Source organism: Sinohyriopsis cumingii, chromosome 17, assembly GCF_028554795.1.
Source record: "Sinohyriopsis cumingii isolate HCF-2022 chromosome 17, ASM2855479v2, whole genome shotgun sequence".
Lineage (NCBI taxonomy): Eukaryota > Metazoa > Mollusca > Bivalvia > Unionida > Unionidae > Sinohyriopsis > Sinohyriopsis cumingii.
The window spans coordinates 93,366,215-93,390,320 of NC_142977.1; the positions used below are offsets into that span (position 1 = coordinate 93,366,215).

A 24,106-nucleotide genomic window follows, 5' to 3' on the forward strand; every position below is an offset into this window, starting at 1 on the left:
GCCGTGCTATGACTGGGGAATGTTAAATATTGTGCTCCATGTCGGATGACTTCGGGTAAGATGACTCCTTTACCCTTGTATTAATACTCTTTTAAGATAGTTTTTTTTGCGTTATTCAAATACATAATTAAACATAAATACGACTGCTTCTTTTTTAATGGTGTCAGGCTGTTACTATTGTACGAAAGGTTTGCATGTCTTTATTATGAATGAAATAATGAAAAAACATGTCAACTGTCCCTTTTTGGGTCGATTCGAGTTATAATATGCAACTCAAATCAGTGCTAAACATACATATAATGAAAGGTATGGAAAAAGATAAAAACTGCAGTCAGAGATAGTCACCTCCTCAAAATGGAAATATGCATACTCCTTAAACAATGATCCAAACAAAGAGCTAACTTTACTGGTACTTTCGTTTCCTATTATGAATACTGTGCAGATGTCACAAGCTCGCATGGGTATCGGGCTGTTTACGACAAGCCACTCAGCTGTTTCCAATGAATGAATGAACAGTTTAACTGTCTTGCGTCTCCTTTTTATCTTTACCAGTAAAAAAAATTATTATAAGAATATTATAATGTGAGATTTAGGGTTTAATTTGCGATGAGTTTCCAAACTTTGTCTTGAGCTTTCATATTGTATTGGTTTCTTACATGCACAAGGGATGCACTACGGACTATCTGTGGGTATACAGCCAGTGTATCGAATGGTTAAAACGTTATATTGTGAATGTGTGTAAGAGAGAAAAAAATATGCAGATTTATGAGTTAAATCCACAGGGATGTCTAAAGCTTGATTTGGTAAGCGAGGACATGCATGTTAACATTCTAAGGTATCATACTATCATAAGGGATGCCAACTCCATACGGAATGCGATCGGTATGTATCCTGACATTACGGTGATACGATATTAGCTGTATTAGGTATTTTATAGAGATGACGGTGCTACCGTATTATATATGTTGGAATTTATCTACTGATAATGGTAATAACATGTTAGCAGTATAGACCTTTTTCCACAAGTCGAATCTGGGTTTTTCCACGCCAATATTAAACGCATGCGCAATCAACGTAGAGCAACTTTTAAGAGGTCGTCATTAACAGTGTGCATGTTCGTGTAGAAAGTTTATGACAAAGACGTAAAGGTTTTACATCTGTACACCATTGACAGAAATAGCATGTTGGCAAATCATGAGTGAATATTTCAAAAAGCTTCCTAATACAGAGAAAAGCAGGTACGAGCACAAACTGCATCAGATGGGACTTACAAATGTGGACGATCCATTTCTGAAAGGAGAGGGGTGGGTAGATAATGTTACCAGGTGACCAGAATTACAATTTGGACAAATCTACGTGTATTTGATTGACTCTCCTGGACTATATACTTGAAAACTTGAAGGCTTACAAATCTCTTGAAGCATATAATCAGTTTTACAGTGGATGGGTGCATACATGTTACGTGAAAGACACAGGCGAACACTGCAACATCCACAGGTGCTCGACGCGAGCGAGATGTTGAGAAAAAAACAAACAATAATGTAAAGGAAAAAATCATACAGAGTGACAAAAATACCTTAGATTACCCCCATGACCCGTTCTGACATAGGACCCTCTCTATCATAACATATAAGAGAGAAGGTACGGAACTTCCAAATACTTCGTTCCACCCATGACCCTCGATTTCCTTCTGCTATTTCCGTTTTTTTAGGCACACGACCATACTATATGGCTTATTTTACTCCTGAGATATTTTTCTATTCATCAAGCCATTATTGACTTTTATGCGTTGTACCAAACTGAAGTTACGGGCATGGTTCCGTTTACTGCTGAACCTGTTTGTTGTTTTGTAATTACTGTGCCGATAATGTAGTCTGCATAACTTACCATATATAACGTCATTGCATTTTATCGTATCTGCCCGTGTCAGGCATAGTACACGGTGGTAGATGTATTTTCAGCTGACCAGAGTGATCGGAGTGGTCGGACTGACCAGAGTGACCCGAGTGACCTGAGCGATCCGAGTTATCGGAGTGATCGGAGTCGACGTGGTGCCAGCTGCAGAGCTAACCATAGAAGTCGACCATAGCAGCTGTGAAGCTGAACCACAGGAGCTTTAGAGCTGAATAAACGGTGTTGCTAGTCGAATAGCAAGTGATCGGGTGTTGCTGACCGAGATTGGTGGGCGCCGATTGCTTGATTGACCAACCTGGAACACTGACGGCTTGATTGGCCAGTGTGACTGGTAGCAGAGTGTGCTGGTGACGGAGTGTGTAACTCCATACATGTAATATTTTAGCCGTGGGCTAATTTTTGGGGTTTGTAGAACCCAGTGTGTTTTGGGGACTGTAAAGATAATTTACATATCTGTCCCCTTTGTTTACATAATTTCACTGTTTCAGTAAATACATTTTACTATGAGTAAAATACATTTGTTTTGCTCTTTGAGAAAACGGGGATACCGTGTTAGCTGTATTTGGTGTTTTCTAGGGATAACGGTGCTACCTATTAGATATGTTAGGATTTACCTAGAAATAAACGTGATAGTGTGTTAGCTGTATCAGGTATATATATATATATATATATATATATATATATATATATATATATATATATATATATATATAGAGAGAGAGAGAGAGAGAGAGAGAGAGAGAGAGAGAGAGAGAGAGAGATAATGGTGATAGCTGTATTAAGGATTTATCTAGAGATATCGATGATACCGTGTTAGTTGTATCAGGTATTTATCTAGAGATAAGGGTCACACCGTGTTATCTGTATCATGTATTTATCTAGAGATAACGGTGATACCGTGTTATCTGTATCAGGGATTTATATAGATAACGGTGATACCGTGTTATCTGTATCAGGGATTTATAGAGATAACAGTAATACCGTGTTAGCTGTATAAGGGATTTATCCATTGATTACGGTGATAAAGTTTTAGCTTTATCAGGATTTAAATAGAGATATCGGTGATATCGTGTTAGTTGTATTAGGTATTTATCTAGAGATAACGATCATATTGTGTTAGCTGTCTCAGGAATTTATCTAGAGATAACTGTGATATCGTGTTAGCTTGATCAAGGATATCTCTAGAGGTAACGATGATATCGTGTTAGCTGTACCAGGGATTTAACCAAGTTCAGTCAGGTACAAAAGCTGCAAAACATTGTAGTTTATTTATTTAACTTAAATTTGTCCTCTTATCTTACATGACAATATTTACATTTTAAGAAAATGTCACATTCGCAGAAACGAAAAAAATTGGTCTGAAACTAAGAAATTTTAGCACAAATGAGATGTTAAATTTAATTTTGATAAGATTAAGAAGCAACAGGCTCACGCACATAGAACGTAAGATTGGCTTCGCTTAAAGTTGGTATTGTAGCAAATTAGACATAAATTGTGCGATGTTTAAAATCAACCAAGTATATTTTAATCACAGAAGTGTAATTTAAACCACCAAAAATATTGTTTGTTGAAATAGATACCTAGCTTTCAATTTTAACATGAACAGTAAATACAATTTTAATTATTTACACGGATTGCATTTTGCTGATCCAGTGTATTGTGTAATAAGGCTGAGCATTGAAACTCTATTCTCTATTTTTGTGGGCAAAACCTTTTTCTGTGTGAAGACGTTGATCCAAACATTGAACTTAATTTTAGAAGATTCCACTTTTTTACACCAACGCACAAATGGAAGTTGCAACATTGAAAAATATAACTGTTGTATGATGTCGTTTAAGCTTTCCATGGTAACGCACGTGTTTCAAATTGCAGATGATATCTTAAAAAAAAATTATACAAACTTCGCATGCAATCATTTCCACCCAGAGTACATTCCTACTACCAGAGGTGTTCCTATAATATTTGTTGAGTCCATATTTAAATCATTATCGATCTACTATCTTCTCATAGCAGTATGCTGCAGGAGGGTTTACCAACCTATCGAGAGTGCAATTAGGTCTGAGTGCATGTATTATGGGCGAATTATTAGGAAAATAATTATTTTATCTCTACCGTGGAATTTATATTTAGATTTCTCCGCTAGACTGACTAATAGGGACTGCTATGTGACATCTTTCTTCCAACTATATTTCCATCATTAAATCTCTCTGGAAGCAGCTGTTTCTGTTTTTGTTAGTTGCAGCCGATTTTTTTTTTTTCGCGCGCGCGGGATGAAGAGAGACTGGAGGCTGAGCTCGCTCTCTTTGATAGCAGAAACTAGTTTGCCAGCGGTCAATTCAGCAGACAGTTCTAGTGCAGGGTTGAAAGGCTGACATTTCCACTCGAATGTGGTCTTGTGTTGAATTGCATAAGATAACGGTATCAGTTGTTATAACTTTGCAAAATGATTGCGTGACCTTGTACCTTTGTACAGGCAATTGGTAATGGCATGAGTTGGACGTATTTCAGTAGCAGATGAAGGTTGCTGGTTCTCACGGCATTAAGGGAAGTACATACTACTTAATGACACCATTCACAACAGTATACCGTCCAATTGTCTAGGAAAGTTCTCACTGAGAACATTGGTTAGCTTTATTTATGTTACTTTAGCGCTTGGGGGAAGGTCCAATTTTTCGGAGCAACAAAAAAACTGTCTATTTGATTTCTTTAATTCTGCTCTGTAAAAGTAATATTGGACTTTGATTCACTGATCAGACATTAGAATGGAAAACCGAGAGGAAGCACAAGAAAAAGTCAACACTCATATTTCAATCGTCGTTCCCGAGGAATCTCCCACGGGTTTTCGAAAATGGTTTCGACAAAAAGTTGCGAACCGAAACTTGCGACAGTGTTCAGTAAGCATAAAGGAGAATTTGCTTCTTGTGCTACTCCTTGGATCAGTTATTTTTGGCTGTATTTTAGGATTTTCTGTTAGGGCTTTCGTTGGGAAGATGGACTCGCGAAAGATTATGTACCTTCAGTTCCCGGGTGAAATGATGATGCGCATGTTGCAGATGCTGATTCTGCCTCTAATTGTGTCCAGTCTCATAGCTGGGATTGCCGGCTTGGACGCCAGAACGTGCGGCCGGATGGGACTTAGAACGTTGATTTATTTCGCTACCACCACTCTCATGGCCGTGGCATTAGGGATAATTTTGTCATACATCATTCGGCCAGGAGCCAACAGTAAAAAAGAGGAATTAGAACGATACGGAGAGGCTGCCAGTGCACATTCGGTTGACACTTTTCTTGATCTCATCCGGTAAGTGGACCTTAATTTTTATTCTGACTAGGTCTTGACGGACCTCTAATAATAGCTAAGTATTTAACTATCGTGTACATAATTGACTTTGCAAAAAAACTATTTTGAGGTTTGTTATTCCAAAACTTATCTAATATCTTCTCACATGTTTTGATGAGGGTGCTGATATAATTTATACAGGTAGACAGTTCAGTGCTTCTGCTACATCCTTGTTGATTGAAAAGTGTCAAACTCAGTCCTCTTATTGTTTCATTTTTTCATAAAATGATGAAATTACAAACATTATTTTGTTTTATGCTCCATTGGGATTTTAAGTCTATGTAGGCCATCTTCATTTCACAGTCATAAAATTCTGATATTTGTTTCTTGGCTCTTTTCTGTTTATTTTTGAAGATTCAGTGTATTTTCTACGATGGAGACTCAACACATGGTTTGTTTATTCAAGATGCGATCAATAGCTTAAAATCACTGCAGTCAAGGTTTTCCATTATATTGAGACTTTAGGCGTAACTTGTAAGACTAAAGGGTACTGGTGAACCAAACCTACTTTTGATTACTCTCACAATTGAAATTGCCTTGTTGATCTTCTATGAAATATGTCCAATAAATGACAATTTATTATCTATATATGTCTCCGATTCCACAAACCCCAATGTATTCCTGGTTTTTTGCCGAAAATATTTCATTTTTTTGCAATCTGGTTTTCCCAGTTCTCGGGTAGAAATAGTCGGTTTTCAGATCATTTCTGCGTTACCTATCCTTCTGCCGGACATCTAGATCTGATAGATGAAATATGGCTCAGAAACTTTGGTATCATCAGCAAACATGTAAGAGTTTGTGTCTTGAATGGTCACACTTGCCAAACCGTTTGTGCAAAAAGGATTGGACGCTGGACTGATTTCTGTAGAAATCCACAAGTCATTTGTCTCTGATTTCTGTAGAAATCCACAAGTCATTTGTCTCTGATTTCTGTAGAAATCCACAAGTCATTTGTCTCTGATTTCTGTAGAAATCCACAAGACATTTATCTCTGATTTCTGTAGAAATCCACAAGTCATTTGTCTCTGATTTCTGTAGAAATCCACAAGTCATTTATCTCTGATTTCTGTAGAAATCCACAAGTCATTTATCTCTTATTTCTGTAGAAATCCACAAGTCATTTATCTCCACTAAGATATGTCTCCATGTAAATAAATATCCGCTTTCTTCTTTATGCATTCACGGACAGGACCTTCGATACTTTCCTTTATCAATTTTTGTAAGAGACGCTCATGTGAAAAGTTGTAGAATGCTGTTTGTCACAGTAGACTACATTCATATATCCTCCTCTGTCCTAGACAGCAGTCCACGTGACTAGTACTTGCGTCAGAATTTTAAAGTTTATGCTCCGGTATTAAGTTCAGACTTATTCTTTTTGAACAAGCTTGTAATGGTTCGTGTGTTTTATAATAGCAATCCTTATAACGGTTAATATGTTTGATGATAACATCAGTTATAATCATTCCTATGTTTATGATGCTATCCCTTATAATTATTCAAATGTTTTATGATGGCATTAGTTATAATAGTTTATGTTTTATAATGTCGTCTCTTTTACTGATTTATGTCGTTTATAATATCATCCTTAAAATGGTTTATAATGCCCTCCCGGGTAATGTTTCATGTTTTATATTGGCATCCATAATAATAGTTCATTCGTTTTATAATGGCATCTCTTACTATAGTTTATAACGGTATCCCTTATAATAGTTTTAGACGGTATCCCTTATAATAGTTTATAACGGTATCCCTTATAATAGTTTTAGACGGTATCCCTTATAATAGTTTATAACGGTATCCCTTTTAATAGTTTTAAACGGTATCCCTTATAATAGTTTATAACGGTATCCCTTATAATAGTTTTAAACGGTATCCCTTATAATAGTTTATAACGGTATCCCTTATAATGGCTCATATGATTTATAATGGCATCCCTTATAGTAGTTTATAACGGCATCCCTTATTATAATCTATAACAATATCCTTTATAATAGCTTATAACGGTATCCTTATAATGGCTCATATGATTTATAATAGCATCCCTTATAATAGTTTATAACGGCATCCCTTATTATAGTCTATAACGGTATCCCTTATAATAGTTTATAACGGTATCCCTTATAATGAGTTATAATTAGAGCTCGGTACCACGAAAAAGTTTGTATCGCGGTATACCGCGTTATTTCTACACATACTGCGTTATTTATGCACATAACGCGTTATGTCTACACATACCGCGTTATTTCTGGAAGTACCGCAAAATGTACCGTGGTAGGTTGTAATTATATAAAAGTCAAAAATTCAGTGTTCTGTGGCAATTGCTTAACAGTTTCTTTTGTGCTTAATTCTCGTAATTCAATAGATGGCAAAATATATTGATCTAATTTATAGCAAAATAACAACATATTTTAACCATGATACTATTTGGAAAAACCATGAATTATGAGATAAAAGAAAAGAAAATATTTCATCTCAAAAGAAAACCACAGCCCCTCCCCGCCAAAAATTAAATGGCCAGTATGTTAATGTAGAATTTGCTTTGTGTATGTTAATTGGTGTATAAGTTGTCATCTAAAAGCTGCAGCTGAAGTGGCACGATAAAAGCTTACACTATTTTTGATACTTGAAAGACATTCATTGTGCTGACATTAGAATTTAATATAATTTCATTTAGCCGCCTTTAAGTTAAACAAAAAACTTAAGAATTGCCGTCAAAGAAAACGACTTTTTTAAAGTTAAAACAAATACCTTTTTATCCCGTTTTTTTTATTTGATTCGTTTTGTAAAAAAAAAAACATTCAAAAGATAGTCAACTGATAGAAAATATGTTTCGTTGAAAGTCATGACATATAAATACTTGTTGACTTGTACTTGGTTATACCAGAGAAAATTGAACATATTAGTTTAAATTTTCAACAATTGTCGCTGTTGCTTTCATTTTAAAACATTCTAAAGTGTTGATAATCTGTGTCATTCTGAATAAATACGAGCCAAGTTTCCCGATCCGCTAAAAATTATATCACTATGCGTATCGCGATATATTGACATATCGTTGCACCCTTATCAAAGAAGGTGGTGTCTTTAAGTTAAACAAAGAACTTAAGAATTGCCGTCAAAGAAAGCGACTTTTTTAAAGTTGACTTGACAGTCATTGTGGTAAGTGATGATCGACGCGTTACATGCCTATATCACACTATCCATCGTGATGATCAACAAGTGGTATTAACTAGCTCATATGAATTTCAAAACACTTGGCATGCATGGAAGCTGAATCCCCAAGAGAACTTCAGGACTTTTTTATACAGGGCACAATCGATATAAAATCGAGTTCAGTAGGATGCTCTCCAGTACAATTTTTAATTTATATTGATCTTAGGTTAATGCATAGAATTGTATAACCAGTTTCAAAATAATAGTATAGGAAAAATTACCGAGCTTCTGTTTTATACAGACTTTATAAGTTTTCGTTTTTTTTCCATCTTGGTACAATGGCTACTATTAAAATAATTGTCAATCATTATTAAAGGGAAATCAAATGGAGGTCACAAACATATTGACAAGAAAAGTTTAATGGTTTGCATTCTTTGAACTGGTTTATTATTTTTATTATTTTAGATCATGTCCGTTGTGACCAATCTTAGCATATCCATGGAACTATCATTCTGGTTTATGGACGTGGCTGTGTTTTGTTGTTGTTGCTGTTGCTTTTTATAAACAAGAATGTTCAGAATTGTTTTGTGTTTGTGTTTTATTTAATCGTTAGGTCCAAATTTATCCTCCGATTTTCAACCTTTGCGTTTATAAATATACGCTCCTACTGAGAAATTCTTCACAAAATCTGTCATATATTTCATACCAGATTGGCAGTGACTGTTTGCTTGCAATAAGCTCGCCTCCGGGCTAATATTGTTGCCCGGGTATGTGTGGAGAAAGTTCGCTAACTGAATAAGCATATTTATGAAAGCCAAAATCAGACGAAAATTTACCTTGTCTCGCTCTTATGAAGAAGGAAAGTCTGAGGTGATGTAGGCTCTGCCGTGCCGAGCTTGTAGATGAAGCACCTTCAGTCTGGAAAAATAAGTGTCGCCATCGCCAAAACTCTTGATCTACGATGCTACTCTACACCAATTTTAGTTCATATTAACAGTACGGATGGATGGGTACCCGACCCGGCCACCCTACTTTTGCACTACCAAATATCCGGCTCAGCCGGGCTTTAAGACAAAAAATTTGATCTTGCTGGGTCGATTTCCACCACCCGTCCCCGCAGTAATATAATAATAATAATAATAATAATAATAATAATAATAATTATTATTATTATTATTATTATTATTATTATTTTTTTTTTTTTTTTTTAAAGAAAACCCACAAAAAGCAGTTGTTATGTTTGACAAAAAAAGGGGAGGGTGAAAGATGGGTTGGGGAAACCACACAAAATAGGACTGGAGAAACCCTGTCTGCTAAGCGGACCCGGCTCCCGTTAAAATTTCCCTACGCGTCTATCCGTAATTAACAGTGATTGCTTGCTTGCACTAAGCTCGCCTGTGGGCTACTATTGTTGGCCGAGGATGTGTTGAGAAAGCTCGCTAATTGATTAAGTATGATATTTCATCACTGAATCAGTTCAAATAAATGACTGGCACGTTGTTTCAGTACAAACAGTGATAAGAACGTTCTCAGATATTAGAACAGGATCGACTTTACTATGTTAGAGAACAATCAATAGATAATACAAACTTTCTAGGCTCCATTTCTTGAGGAAACTCGCTTTAATATATAGGCATATAATTCATAAAAGACAAGAACAATGTGTACTTCAAAGGAATTTAGGCGCTGCAATATGGAACCAATTACACTTGTACCAAATTTTCAAAAACTTGTCATCTCATTGGAGCCTTTAATAGTATAATATTTCATACAGTGCTAATTACGCTCTGACCTTCACTGGACTGGTGGTGTGGGTTTTTTCTTGCATATCGATTACACTGTCCTCTGCTGGACCAGGTGAATAGACTTTTGTACAATGTTGATACGCTCTGGCCTGCATTGGGCAAGAGGCGTGCGCTTTTGTTGTTGCTGTTGTTGTTGTAGGGTTTAACGCCATTTTCAGCACAAGATAGAGTATACATGGCGGCCAGTATAAATGGTGGAGGAAGAAACCGGTAAAACCCCAGAAAGAACCACCGACCCACGAAAAGCTACTCACGTACCCACATTGGCCGAGCCCGAAACTCGAACCCACTCAGACAGGTGTGATCCGTAACGGTGAGCTCCTTAGATCACTCGGCCACTCGGGACACCAGTGTGCCTTTGTAAAGTTGTGATTTTTCTCTGAAATCCATTTGGTCAGAGATGTGGTCTTTTGTATAATGCTGGCTGCGTTCCGACTTCGGCTGGACTAGTGATGGGGGGCCGAGTGGTCTATGGCGATCCTTTACTGATCACCGACATCTCATCCCTATCAACATGGGTTCGAGTCCAGGGCTCGGCCAGCGTACGTATGTGAGAAAGCGTGCCACTAGATTCCCGTGGGTCGGTGGTTTTTCTCAGGATTTGTCCGGGTTCTCCCGCTACCATATATACTGACTGCCCATCTTGTGATGAAAACTGGCGTTAAACCCAAAACAACCACAACAACAATAACTAGCGATGTGGGATTTTGTCCAGTCTTGCTTGCTCTTTGACCTCATTTAGACAAGAGATTGTTGAACCGATTACATTTTGACTTCAATGAACCAGCCGTGAGTTCTTCTGTATATTGTTGATTAAGTTCTCACCTGTATTGGACCAGCTGTGTCATCTTCGCTAGTCAATGTTCCGATATGTTAACCCTATCTAAACATTGGCGGATCGAGCTGGTATTTAGTGCTTTTATCCTCGCGACATCTATTGGATTTCATGAGTTGCCTCCCTTAGTATGTAATGCCAACTAACCAATAGCGTGTAACATTGGTACAGTGTTCATCGGCCGAAAATGGTGGAGGCAATTGATTTCAAAAGGATACTTTGTAAGTGTAACATCGAAAGTATGACTGCGTATCAAAGTGAAGCCATTACCGGTGTATTTGAGTGATCGATATTTGTACAAACACGGAAAGGAAATGGAAAATTGCGTATTTATGAGTCCATTCAAGTTGTTTGTTGTCTCCTTGTTTTGATCATATAGGAACAGTGCTCAAATTTGAACAACTTAATTTTGATTGGATATGATGGTTGCCGCCGCGTCTAATGAAATTCGCAGACCCTAAGCACGGAAATATTTGCTCCATACGCCAAGGTGTAGATAGGGTTAACGTATCAGAACCTTGGCTAGCGAAGATGCAGCTGTGTGGGCTTTTGTACAACGTTAAAGTTACGCTGATCTGACCTTCATTTTACCAGCGTTGTGGGGTTTTACGTACACTATGTAACCGGAATCGACTCGGCTCTATGTCCTTTCCGGTTGCAGTTTTAGTGGCTCATTAATCGAATTTGATGCATGTTTTTATTTAGTACATGGGTACAGAAAATAACCTTTTCACCTTTCCTCGTTTTTAATGGATTTATTTTAAGACGTGTTATTTCTGTAACATGTGTGTACTCTATATGATTCATGTTTAAAAGACTACCCTTCTGAACATCTGTTTGCTTTTTCCCCTTCTCTGCTTGTTATCATATAAAGGATTCGGCGGTAAGGTGAAGAAAATAGTTGTCATAGACGACGGTGATGAATAGAAAATCTTCACCACATGTGACGGTAATGAAATGAACATCTTTAGCACATACGACAGTAGTGAAATGAATATATTTACCATATGCGACGGTAATGATATGAAAATCTTTACCACATACCACATGCGAAGGTAATGAAAGAAAATATTTTACTATGGAAGACGGTAATAAAAGGAAACAAAGACAAAGCAAAAGAAATATCTACTACATTCAGTTTTTCAATAAACAATACGATATCAGAAGATTCAATCACTAAACATTACGTTGTTCTTATTTTGCACTTTCGATTTTGCACATCCTGTCAGTTGCTAATTTAAAACCCTTTCATTAACAAGTAGCAATTACTCTATTTACCACTCACAAAAGACACTTTTTTTCCGAGTGGTGAATTGAATTAAAGATATCTCAGTACGTTTTAATTCTAAATCGTCATTTATGAGATGATGAAAGCGAGAACATCTTTTAATGTAGTATCGACCACTTTGGCAAATTAGTTAGGGTTCAGAAAGTGGTATCTGGGATGCTTCAGTTTCAAAAATTATTTTCTTTATCAATTTTTCCCGCTGAATTCAACGAACTTGTGGCTTTTATTTTCTAAAATATGGAACAGCCTAGTTCTCTTGAGCGACTGAGTTTATATAACACTGTAGGAATTGAAAGAAAATTACCCAAAAACTCATTGCTCATTACGATATCTCTTAAGAAATTGCGTGGTTTTTTTTAATGCAGCAAACATGAACTTTTACATGCTTGCGGAGTACCTAATAACAGCTCTCGTATCAGAGTGCGTGCGTAATGCACATAATGAAATATATGAATATGGTTAAGACATGTGTTCGACATTAGCATCAGGGATGATGAAAATATACAAGAATCGCTATGTAATTTAGGAAGTCTCAAACTTGCTGAGCTTGTTTACCCCTGCAAGAAACTTCGACATTGTGAATCGTTTATTCTTTTGTGTCATACTTTGACACGCTCATTAAATCGGATTATAATTAGAACTGAAAGTGCATTGTATGCCATTTAGTCTTACTCGAAAGAGCGTGGAATATCATTGTAATATGTAGAAATGGTCAGTGGAATAAAAATATTGGATTGTAATTTTGTCCATCAGTTTAGATATCAAATTCAAACGTCGCCCTGGCACAGCTCCAGTGGCCTTGTGGTTAGAGCATCCGCATCGGATGCGAGAGGTCGTGGGTTCGATCCCCGGCCGAGTTATACCAAAAACTTATAAAAATGTTACTAAACGCATCGCATGGTACTCAGCATTAAGAGTTAGTTTTAGGACTGGTCGACCTGGTGTCAGGATAATGTGACCGGGTGGAACATTATGCTACATGTCTGCGGCATGATGCCCCAGTGCTGGACATCATTATACACTGCCACACTGCATACATCGTAGCGATATGACTGAAAAATTGTTAAAGTTACGTTAAAAATCCAAATCACACCCAAATCAAACTTTCCCCTGCTATCGTCGAACTGATTTCACGTAGAAATTAACAAAAGACTGAAGATGACAAATTTCCGTGGGAGGCTTATGGAAAAATGTAAATGATGATACTCACTGTTACGTTTGCCATACCACAACAAAGTAGCTCAAAAGAAAACTGACATTAAACATATACCAGTATCATGTCCATTGTAACTAACATCACACTGACAAAACAGTAATTTGTATGGTTTATTGCGATGTACAAGATAATGGACATGTGCTTGGCACATCGAGAACAAAGCTATACTAGTCGTCAATAATTCACATGAATGGCGCATGCTTAATCATATTACAAGTGAAAGATGTACATTTCAAGAATGACGTGGTATAAATAATTTAAACAAGTGGAAGTAATTTTTATGGGCAAAGTTTACACACGCATCACAGCTAATACGATATTATTGATGGATGTTGTAATGCTAAAATATATCTTCGTTTAAGGTCGCTTGTGCTGTTTTGTAAGCAGTAGCGTACTAACGGGCGGTTGCCACGGGCGCCAGTTATCGTTGGATGCCAAAGCGACGGGCGCCAAAACCTCTTTGGCCTTTATCGTCGCCTCGGGCGCCGTTTACCCTTAGTCGCCATTGTTTGTAAGCACTTAGCTCGGTCTTAAGTGTATACAATGATGTCGGGCATTTCTGCGCACTTAAGGTTTCCGACTCCTATATTGAAGCAAAATGCATACCGAATTCGACCGATTGACGAAAATAAAGTACAGAAATGTTTACCATTAGAAAAGAGGCAATTGTCACCAGAATATTTTGTTCAAAATACTGTTAATTTTGGACACGGGATACCACCCCCGTGTTTTCCTGACTTGCGATATGTCGGCCTATTCTGCGCACAGCGTTGAAAAGATGTAATATTTATTAATCGGGATATAGAAATGAAATGCATTACATTGGACTGTTTCTGTCAGCATTTCAGTCGAGTAAATAGGTCAGATTTATAGCTAGTTTTACAAAATTCATCGTAATAATGCCAATAAATGGCAATATATATTAAGCAAACAAAATCGATCTTGTAAAAATGTTAAGCTATTATGTGGAAGAGAAACAACAATAAATAGGATGTAATGTGTTTACAACGTCTTGCTGATGGGGAAAAATTACTGAAGAATTTAGAAACAGACTATACGCCGGTGAATTTCTTGAGAATTTATATTGTAGCGGCAAGTTGACGCGTTGGGTAGCAGACGATTTTGTACGTATGGGACAACTTCTTGCAAAAATGAAAACTTGGATTAAAATGCAGTATTGTTTTAAGGTACACATTTCCATCGTTTATATAAAGTATTTATTTGTATAATTCTAAAAGATACATAGTATATCGGGTTTTCGGGGTTACCGGTTCAAGAAGGTCATGGAGTTGGTCTTCATTTTTACGTTGACATTTAGAAATCACATTTTCATATGCATTTCGAGTCGAAATGCTGGACATTTTTGTACACTTTAAGAATATCACTTTTCTTAATTAAATTGCGATCGTTCTTTCTTGATATAAAACGGATATTTTTACCCAAAATAACACGTGATCCAAGGTTTACAGAATTGTGTCGTTGCGCAGAATTACCCAACACACAGAATTGGCCGACATGGTGGTACAACTCGTTCCTACTGCGGCTGTTTGCATGTGACGAATCCAGTACAGACTGCATCAAGACCCAGTAAATGCCTCAGCCCACTAATTTGGTACACTTCGTCTCTCGCATAGATCAAAATATATTTTAGCTATGCCTATAGGGTTACGAAAATGTACGTATTAATAAATATCTCAGCACCTACGCATGTGATGGAGAGATGCATGGCACAGTCTTATTATTGGACAAGCTGCTTTTACTGGTATGCATAACAATTTAATGGCTTTAACACAAATATTACCACTGTCGAAATGTTTCACTTGAGGCATAACCCTTTAAAATTGGTAAAAGTCGTTGCATTAAACTATCAGGTCCTGTCAAATTTCGGATAATCGAAGCTAAGAGCACTTGATTTTTTAAAAATATTTATATGTATACTCAGAAAGGGGCACCTTGGCGACATCTGAATGAACTGTCCTTAAGATCACGAAAGTTGCATAATGGAAAGCAAAGCGAATGTTTTATTGGCATGAATGATGAAACATCACGAGAAGCTTTGGATAGCGTTTCCTGTAAGTTTATACAACAGAAAAACACGCAAACATCATACGGGATTTAATTGTACGTGAATAATATTCTTTTTTTGTGCAAAATTAAACTACGTTTACAGAGCTTGGGTAACCGTTTATATAGTGGAATATATGTATGAACTCTTAGTAAAGAATACTAAAGTTCTACTGAGAACATCGGCCAATGAGCGTTATTAATGTATCTTTTCCAGAGAATGTTGTTGTTTCAGTTACTGGAATGAGTTTACCGTTGTTCAGTAATGGCGTTAGCATTGTTGACCTGAACACTGTGGACATTTTATAGAGGATTCATAGGGAGTCTATTTTACGTGATAGAGAAAAGAAATTGCAAATTGTCCATAAAAATGTACGTCGATCGAGAGAAGCACAAGCATTTTCATTTAAAACTTTGCTGAGCGGTGTATGTTTTTCTTTTAATTTTATAAAATAGAATAAACTCGAACCACCTCAGTAGCTACGATTACGTGGAAGCTTGTTTTAGATTTTGATGAGCTAGCTGGTGGAGATGATCAAAATTCGTGCGCGCCATATTAAAATGAGCGACGCGTAAATTAAGCATGGTCACGCAAGCCAACCATTAACCGATGAATTCAATGCATTTCGTTAATTATCTTTCACACAGCCAGCCGAGCGACAGAATCTTTTCACAGCTTGGATCCAGATCTTTAGATGTAGTTATATGATTGCTGATGAAGATTCTGAATTGTATAAGTACAGTAAATGACATTCATCAACAGGCACAAACAAGTCCTAGGTTCTGAGTATTTAATAGTATACATATATGAGATTACATTCATCAAGATTTACAGACACAAACTGGTCCTAGGTTTTGAGTATTTAATAGTACCTATACGTCAAATGACATTCACCAAGATTTGTAGGCACAAACAATTCCTACATTGTGAGAATTTCAGTTTTTCTGCTCTCTTAGATTGAAATTTAGTCATGACATCGGGGAAGTTTTATGGTCCACTGTAATTTCCCGCCTGCAACCCTTCCCGTCCAAATATTGATATGTGAACTGCTGTCTTGCTTTTTATTTGTGATTATGTCTGTATAAAATGCCTTCTAAATTTGTGTTGCTTTTCTCATTGTCATATCTGTTTATTATATTAGAGGGACCCTCACACAGTAATCAATTAAAACAACTTTTTCATGAAAATGCAACGCAAAACACGACCTAAAATGCCACGAATTAGTCCTGTTTGGATAGTCTAGCAGTATGCGAATAACTTCTGCCAAGACAATGATTTTATATTGATCCTGAAGACTTCCAGGAGATCATTTATTATTTAAACACTTACAACTCAGGTCTCAGGTATCTAGAAATCAGCACTCGAAATGCTAGGTACGCTGTTGTCCTTTGAATGGCAGCATTAAATATGTACCTATATCTAGGAGCTGACAAAATATATCTATGTCCTCTAGAACCATGATCACATATTTTTTCATTAACCCTCACAGAGCAATTTACAGAGCGATCTCTCAAGTAAATGAAGTGTTTCGACTATGAAGATCCGTTCACGTTTCAAGGTTTTTTACCTTTTTGCGGACTGAAACGTTTCTTTATAAGCTTTTATGTATGAATTATGAATACCAAAATGTGTATAATGACTTTATTTAGTCCAGCCTGGCAAAGAGTGTCGAATAACTGCTGATAATTATTTTAATGTACCCGTAAAAGCTCATTATGGAGAATAATATTCCTGACTGGCAGCAACTGCGTCGCTGATTAAGGGGAGAAACAGCATATCGGAGGTCCTTGTATTCTGATCGAATTTATTTGCATTTAGCCTAACCAATCGAAGTGAAGCTTGATACGAATTTATTTGCACTTAGCCTAACCAATCGAAGTGAAGCTTGATACGAATTTATTTGCACTTAGCCTAACCAATCGTAGTGAAGCTTGATACGAATTTATTTGCACTTAGCCTAACCAATCGAAGTGAAGCTTGATACGAATTTATTTGCACTTAGCCTAACCAATCGAACTGAAGCTTAATACGAATTTATTTTGTTAGGTCTATATGGTCTTAATCTAAGTAACAGAAAAGAGAGAAACCCAACAAGTTTTGTATAATTCAACAAATAACTTATATCCCTGAAATACAAAGTGAAAATTCAAAAAAGAACTTACAGTAACGTGAATTTCAGTGTAATCAAAACTAATTCCTTGATTGAATTTGTTGATGGTTCCTGTCTCGAATGTGCAAATGGCCTGGAGTGTGGCGATGTGCTAACAGACTAGTGTTTTGACGTACCACAATAATATAACCCAAAATGTCTTTGTCTGAATTCATTACAATTCCACATTAATGTCAAAGAATATTTTTGAGCATTTTGTAATTCCAGTTGATAATAATTTCAATAAATAAATGTACCCAAGCAAAAAGCTGAATGCGACAATAAAACTGTTTTTGCTTCGGATGTTAAGGCAACGATGAACAATTTTTTTTAAGTAAACAACATTATATCAAAAGCTAGGGTACAATGATAAAGCCAGGATAATGGTCAGTGTGAAGTTCTATGTGACTCACTGTTATGCGTTGGGGTGGGATGCTCCCAATATTTATTTGAATTACTGAGGAATTCCCACCCTGGCTCGTTTTTGTAGGAAGTGAAATTAGTGATAGAGAGAGGTAAAGCTCCGAGTCCCCAGTCAGCAATACCGACAATTAAATTATTAAGAACACAAAGGTGAAATCTAAAAGAATAACAATTTAATACAAATTAAACGATATTAATTTCTCAACCAATCTACTTCCTCTCGACCGTGTGACAACCTATTTCATCACGTGATTATAGTGTGAGATGGCTTCCCCTGTACTTGGTTTCTACTCATCTGTGTTTACTACGCCAATTGCTTTCCTCCTTCCGGCGTTCTCCGGTTCTTCCTGTCCTCTTTCCCTTTGTCTTCCTTTCTCCTCCTCCTTTTCTTTCTCTCTTTCTCCTTCAACGAGGCTTGTTCCCCGCCTGCTTCTATTCTCTATTTCTCCTTCAACGAAGCTTGTTCTCCGCCTACTTCTATCCTGTCTCTCTGAGACTCGGGATTTGACTACTCTGTCCCCAAAAGCTTCCTACGAAAAACACAAGGACGTTAGCATTTGTGTTAGCCATCTCGCTCACACTAGATCAACAATCAATCAATCATCAGATCAAGGTTATCTACATCTTTGGTCACGCATTCGTGCACATCGAAAAACACACACGTTCTCATAAAAACAACGTTGCAATAAGAGCGGTATCCTACTTATCATACAGAAATCACTAAATTGCGTCACATCAATATATATATTTTCTTAATCTCATTATTCTCAACAATATCACAATAATCCGACGCATTTCTGCACTTTACACTCCCACAAGTGTACACAAATATTCAAATATTCATATTATTTAAATTTACACACTGCAACCATTTTACAAGCTACCATTTAATTCACAATGGCAAAATCTAGAATATCACATGAACAAATACACTAGTTTACTACGAAGTAACTAAATAGCGAAATACAATATTAATTCTGACGAGCGAGCAATCTACATAACCATAGCTCATTTCTCAAGTACGCATGTAAATTAACAATACAAGGGTAATTCTACGTACTAACGATTCTAGTAAGTAAATATACATACTGCACTTAATTACAATTACAATGCCGTAACATTCTGCAACAATCGAGCAAATAACTCACTGACCTTTACGAAGCTTTCTGTCCTTAGAATGTACTAAGAGTTTTCCCGCCAAATCACGAGTGGCTCCCTCGGAGTGAGCATATTCTGCTTTACCAGTACGACGGCTTACAAATCACTAATTCGTTATCAGTCCGACTGACTGTTAAGTTCTGGTTCGAATTGATAGCCCCATCCTTCCTCAGTTCTGATTGGATATCAATTCTACCCCCAGTCGGTTCAGATTAACAGACGCGCCTCAGGCCATCTGTCAAAGCGGAGAGATTTACAATAGCGTTGAGGGTCCTTTGTTCTTAGAACAAAGCTTCTAACTTCTATATGCTAGTGTTAACACCTAACGGGGGATTCATGTACAAACAAAATCGCCGTAACAGTGCAGGGTCGACATACTCATTGCACTAACCCATTCCTTTGTTCCTGACTTACGTAATCGCGGGCAGGCAAACATGACAGTCAGTCTCCTCTATAAAACATTCAAAGTTGTCGATAAGTTTAGTAATTTCTAAGTGAAAACTTGATGTCCTAGACTAGGATTCAAGTAAATAAGTTTACTATATAAAAGGAACTGAATATTTAATCTACATTCTTAGGGAAATATTAGATGTGTTTCTGTTTGTTTACAAAATAAACGTGCCTGGTCAGGTACACCATTAACTTGGAGAATGTCAGGTACAAAATACAGATGTACATAACATATAACCATTAAGGAAAGTCGACAAATAATACTAATGAAATATACATAGCAATTTGAACTTTGTCTAACCAATCAAAAACAAGCATCATACGAAATATATATAATTATTCAGCCAAACTCATCATTCTAGAGAAGATTATTTAGCCAACTGCATGATCAAAACTTGTATACAGCTTTGATAAGAATGGAAATCGGGTTTGCTTTTAAGATTTTCAACAGTTTTGGCGATCGGCTGCCTCTCTATTAGATGTATACGTCATTCATAAGGCGACCGACAAAATGAAAGCACAGGCACGTGCTACAGCCATAATCGTGTGTCGGGCTTTAATTCATGCTTTGCTTAAAGATGCAAAACAAAATAAAACAAAACAAACAAACAAATAATAGACAAACTGTTCTCCTTATATTGTATAGAAACAAGCATGACCTTGATCAACCTGTGGACTATTTTCATTACATCGTCAATTACTAGGGACCTTGCATCGACTGAAAAAGCGATCGAGATGGATATTTTCAGGTCAAGTTTGCCCATCACTCCTGCCAGGGTATAGGCCACCCACAAAAGATCGTCAGAGACTTCTGTCTTGTGTCATCCTCTCGAGCTGACTCCAGGTGTGACCGAACTTAGTGATGTCCGCCTCAAGGTCGCGCTGCCAGGTGTTTCTTGGTCGACCCCTTCTCCGCTTGCCTTGAGTGTTTCACCTCAATGCATGTTTGGTAATGTTGATTGGCGGCTTACGTAGGGTGTGTCCTATTCAACCCCACCTCCTCTTCTTGATCGCGTCCTCTACCGGACGATGGGAGGTTATCTGCCACAGGATGGCGTTGCTGATGGTGTCTGTCCAGCGGATCTGGAGAATTCTTCTTAAGCAGCTGTTGATGAAGGTCTAAACTCTCTTTACGGTTAACTAGATGATTATGTTAACATACTCAAAATATTTCGCGACTTTCTTCCATTCCTAACAGAATCTATAACTCATTATTACATAATAGACCCTCTCATAGGCGACATTGTTAATGTTAACATTGTTATATATTAACAGAAAGATGTTTTTTTAAGTAAACATAGTAAAACATCATTTCATATGAGCGCCCATTGATTCTCATTTAGTTAATTAGCACGTTGCAATTTCAGTAATAAGGGCGAGCTTAGGAATGTTCCACAAAAAAAATCAATTGGATTGTATTTTAATTAAGATCTGTAATTTGCAATTATCTTAATCAGCACTCACCAGCACATCTTCGTCTGATTGACAGATAACGCTCTTTTTAAGCGAACAGCGTGTAAGTGCGAACAAGCAATGCATGATATAGTCGTAATTAAGCCACGTAGCAGGAAAATGCATTCATTCAAAGCAAAAACGAATGTCTAACTGCAATATAGTGTTCAGATTCAGATAACTAAGACATTATTTTCTCTAAATATAACGTATTTTCAGAGACCGCAATTTTGTGTAAAATTAAATAGTAGTATGTACAGTGATCCAATTTATATCCTGCCGAAAGTTACTGAGTACATCCTCCGTCAAAGTATTATCGATAGCGGATTTGTTTAAAAATACGATATGACCCGGCTCCAATATGGTTCGGCAGTCCTCAGTGAACGAGTGTGTAGCTTCCAAGACAAGATTCCCTCGAGGGGACACAAGCTCTTTCCGGTCAGAAAGAATTTCCACGAATTCAAGATAAGACTATTTCTTCACTGCAGTGTTGAAACTGTTCTAATCAGCCTTGTTGATAGCCATATTGGATGTAAGATCGACATCATTAAGTTTCATTTGGACCAGCAGCCATATTGGATGTAAGATCGACATCATTAAGTTTCATTTAAGACCAGCAGCCATATTGGATGTAAGATCGACATCATTAAAAGGCTTGTAGTGAAAACCCGATGTAAAAAATTACCAGCAGTTGAGGAGAAGACGCACTATCATTATTAAAAGGCTTATAGTGAAAACCCGATGTGAAAATGACCATCAGTTGAGGAGAAGACGCCCGATCATTATTAAAAGGCTTGTAGTGAAAACCCGATGTGAAAATGACCATCAGTTGGGGAGAAGATGCACTATCATTATTAAAAGGCTTGTAGTGAAAACCCGATGTGAAAATGACCATCAGCTGAGGAGAAGACGCCCGATCATTATTAAAAGGCTTATAGTGAAAACCCGATGTGAAAAATGACCATCAGTTGAGGAGAAGATGCCCGATCATTATTAAAAGGCTTATAGTGAAAACCCAATGTGAAAATGACCATCATTTGAGGAGAAAATGCACTATCATTATTAAAAGGCTTATAGTGAAAACCCGATGTGAAAATGACCATCTGTCGAGGAGAAGAAGCCCGAAAGCTCCGGTGACCTAGTGTTTTGTGCGTCCGCCTCGGATGCGGGAGGTTGCAGGTTGAAACCCTAGCCAAGTCATACCAAAGTACTAACAGCTGCCTCGCTTGACATTCAGCATTAAGAAGTTAGAGTTAGGACGGGTCGACCTTGGGTCAGAATAATGTTACTGGGTGGGACATGATGCTACATGTCTGCTGCATGATGCCCCATTGCTAGACATCGCTATAAACGTCACGCTGCAAACATCATAGCGAAACGAATAAAAAAATTTAAAGCTAGGTTAAAATTCCAAATCACACAAACATACACACACGCACACACACACTCTCTCTCCCTCCCTCCCTCCCTCCCTCCCTCTTTCTCTCTCTCTCTCTCTCTCTCTCTCTCTCTCTCTCTCTCATGCATAAAGGAAACAATACGGGAAAGTATTTGGAGTGAGAGCAAAAAACTAAAATTGCATCAAGTAATCTACAAGAACCTGTCACCTCGTACAGAGTTCACAAAAAACCATCTTTTTTGTTTAAATCATAAGTGTGTCTTATATTTATTTAATCAATATGAATGAAAATTGAAGATCAAAACCCAAAAGAAGCAACTTAGCAATTTGCAAAGGAAATTGCGATTATTCGTAATAGGTTAAGAACTACATTTTGTAGCGGACACACTGGACAGGGCTGTACAGAGTTCATTCATTCTGTCAATACAAAGCTACTTTTAGTCCATCTAAACTGTGTTGGAAATGCAAGTATGAGTATTTGTATGTGATATAAATAAAATATATGTATAGTATAACGCTGTATTTTGTATATACCACGTTGTATATAGTCTTCATTAGAAGGAAACTCGGCAAGCCTCGTTTCCTTTGAATGAAAAATTTATACATCTCGAAGACACGCTCTTGCCAAAGACAACATGCATTAAAAGTGCGTTAAAAGTGCAAACAGCTGTACAGTATCACAACTGTAACAAAAACAAACAGATAAAGAAAATGGAGAAACGAAAGATAAAATACGAGAGCTGTAAGAAGTGAGTAAAATCAATGAGAATTAAACGATAGATTCTTAGGTAAAAAGAATAGATTAGAGAGAGAAATAAGACATGAATTACTTGTTAATGTGGGGGGAAAACATTAAAATGGGTTCAGTGTATTTGCTGAAGAAAATCTTAAGTCATAGACGTCGTATAGGCGATGATTGTCAGACCCATTAATCTTTCAACTGTGCTAAAAGCACTGGTGCTTTCTGCGTGATCTAAAAAGCGACATAGCGAACCGAACATCTTATCGTAGATAAACGGACGTCATATTTGACTACAAATTAGTGCAAAACCTTACCCATGTCCTGCTATTGAATTGAATGCGGTCAATTAGTTAACTGACGAATGACGAAGTTAACATAGCCAGTGCAGTTGGCGAGACCGCAGTTTAGTATATTGAAACACATATTTGCATGCAGAATCCATTAAACATTTTAATACCAACACACCTTTGAGCTGAATAATACTGACTTTCTGATCAGATCAAATGGTGATCACAGTGTCACGTGAGATTAAGGCAGAATGAACTAAACTAGTTCGTGAAGATGGCAATTGTCTTTTGTGAATTTTTCTAGTGGCTATTGCAGCCAACTCCCTTACCGTTAAATTTTAGTCTTTCACCTACTGATAATTCTATAATTTTTAATTGATTTTGTCGACTGTTTTCTTGAGTGTTTATGCTTTCAACCCTCCCATCTGCTCTG

At 37.0% G+C, this 24,106-nt stretch overlaps 1 protein-coding gene across 2 annotated transcripts in view; it reads left to right on the forward strand.

Moving 5' to 3' along the window:
- The first annotated feature begins 4,047 nt into the window (after positions 1-4,047).
- The window catches only part of LOC149779438 (excitatory amino acid transporter 1-like), an 86,160-nt gene continuing 66,101 nt past the window's right edge, over positions 4,048-24,106 (forward strand). The window contains exon 1 of one of the 2 annotated variants that reach the window (XM_089940102.1): positions 4,048-5,215. In XM_089940102.1, coding sequence (XP_089796228.1) covers positions 4,677-5,215 — 539 coding nt within the window. In that variant the 5' untranslated portion in view covers positions 4,048-4,676. The remainder of the gene's footprint in view (positions 5,216-24,106) is intronic. The other variant, XM_089940101.1, reaches the window with a different exon arrangement.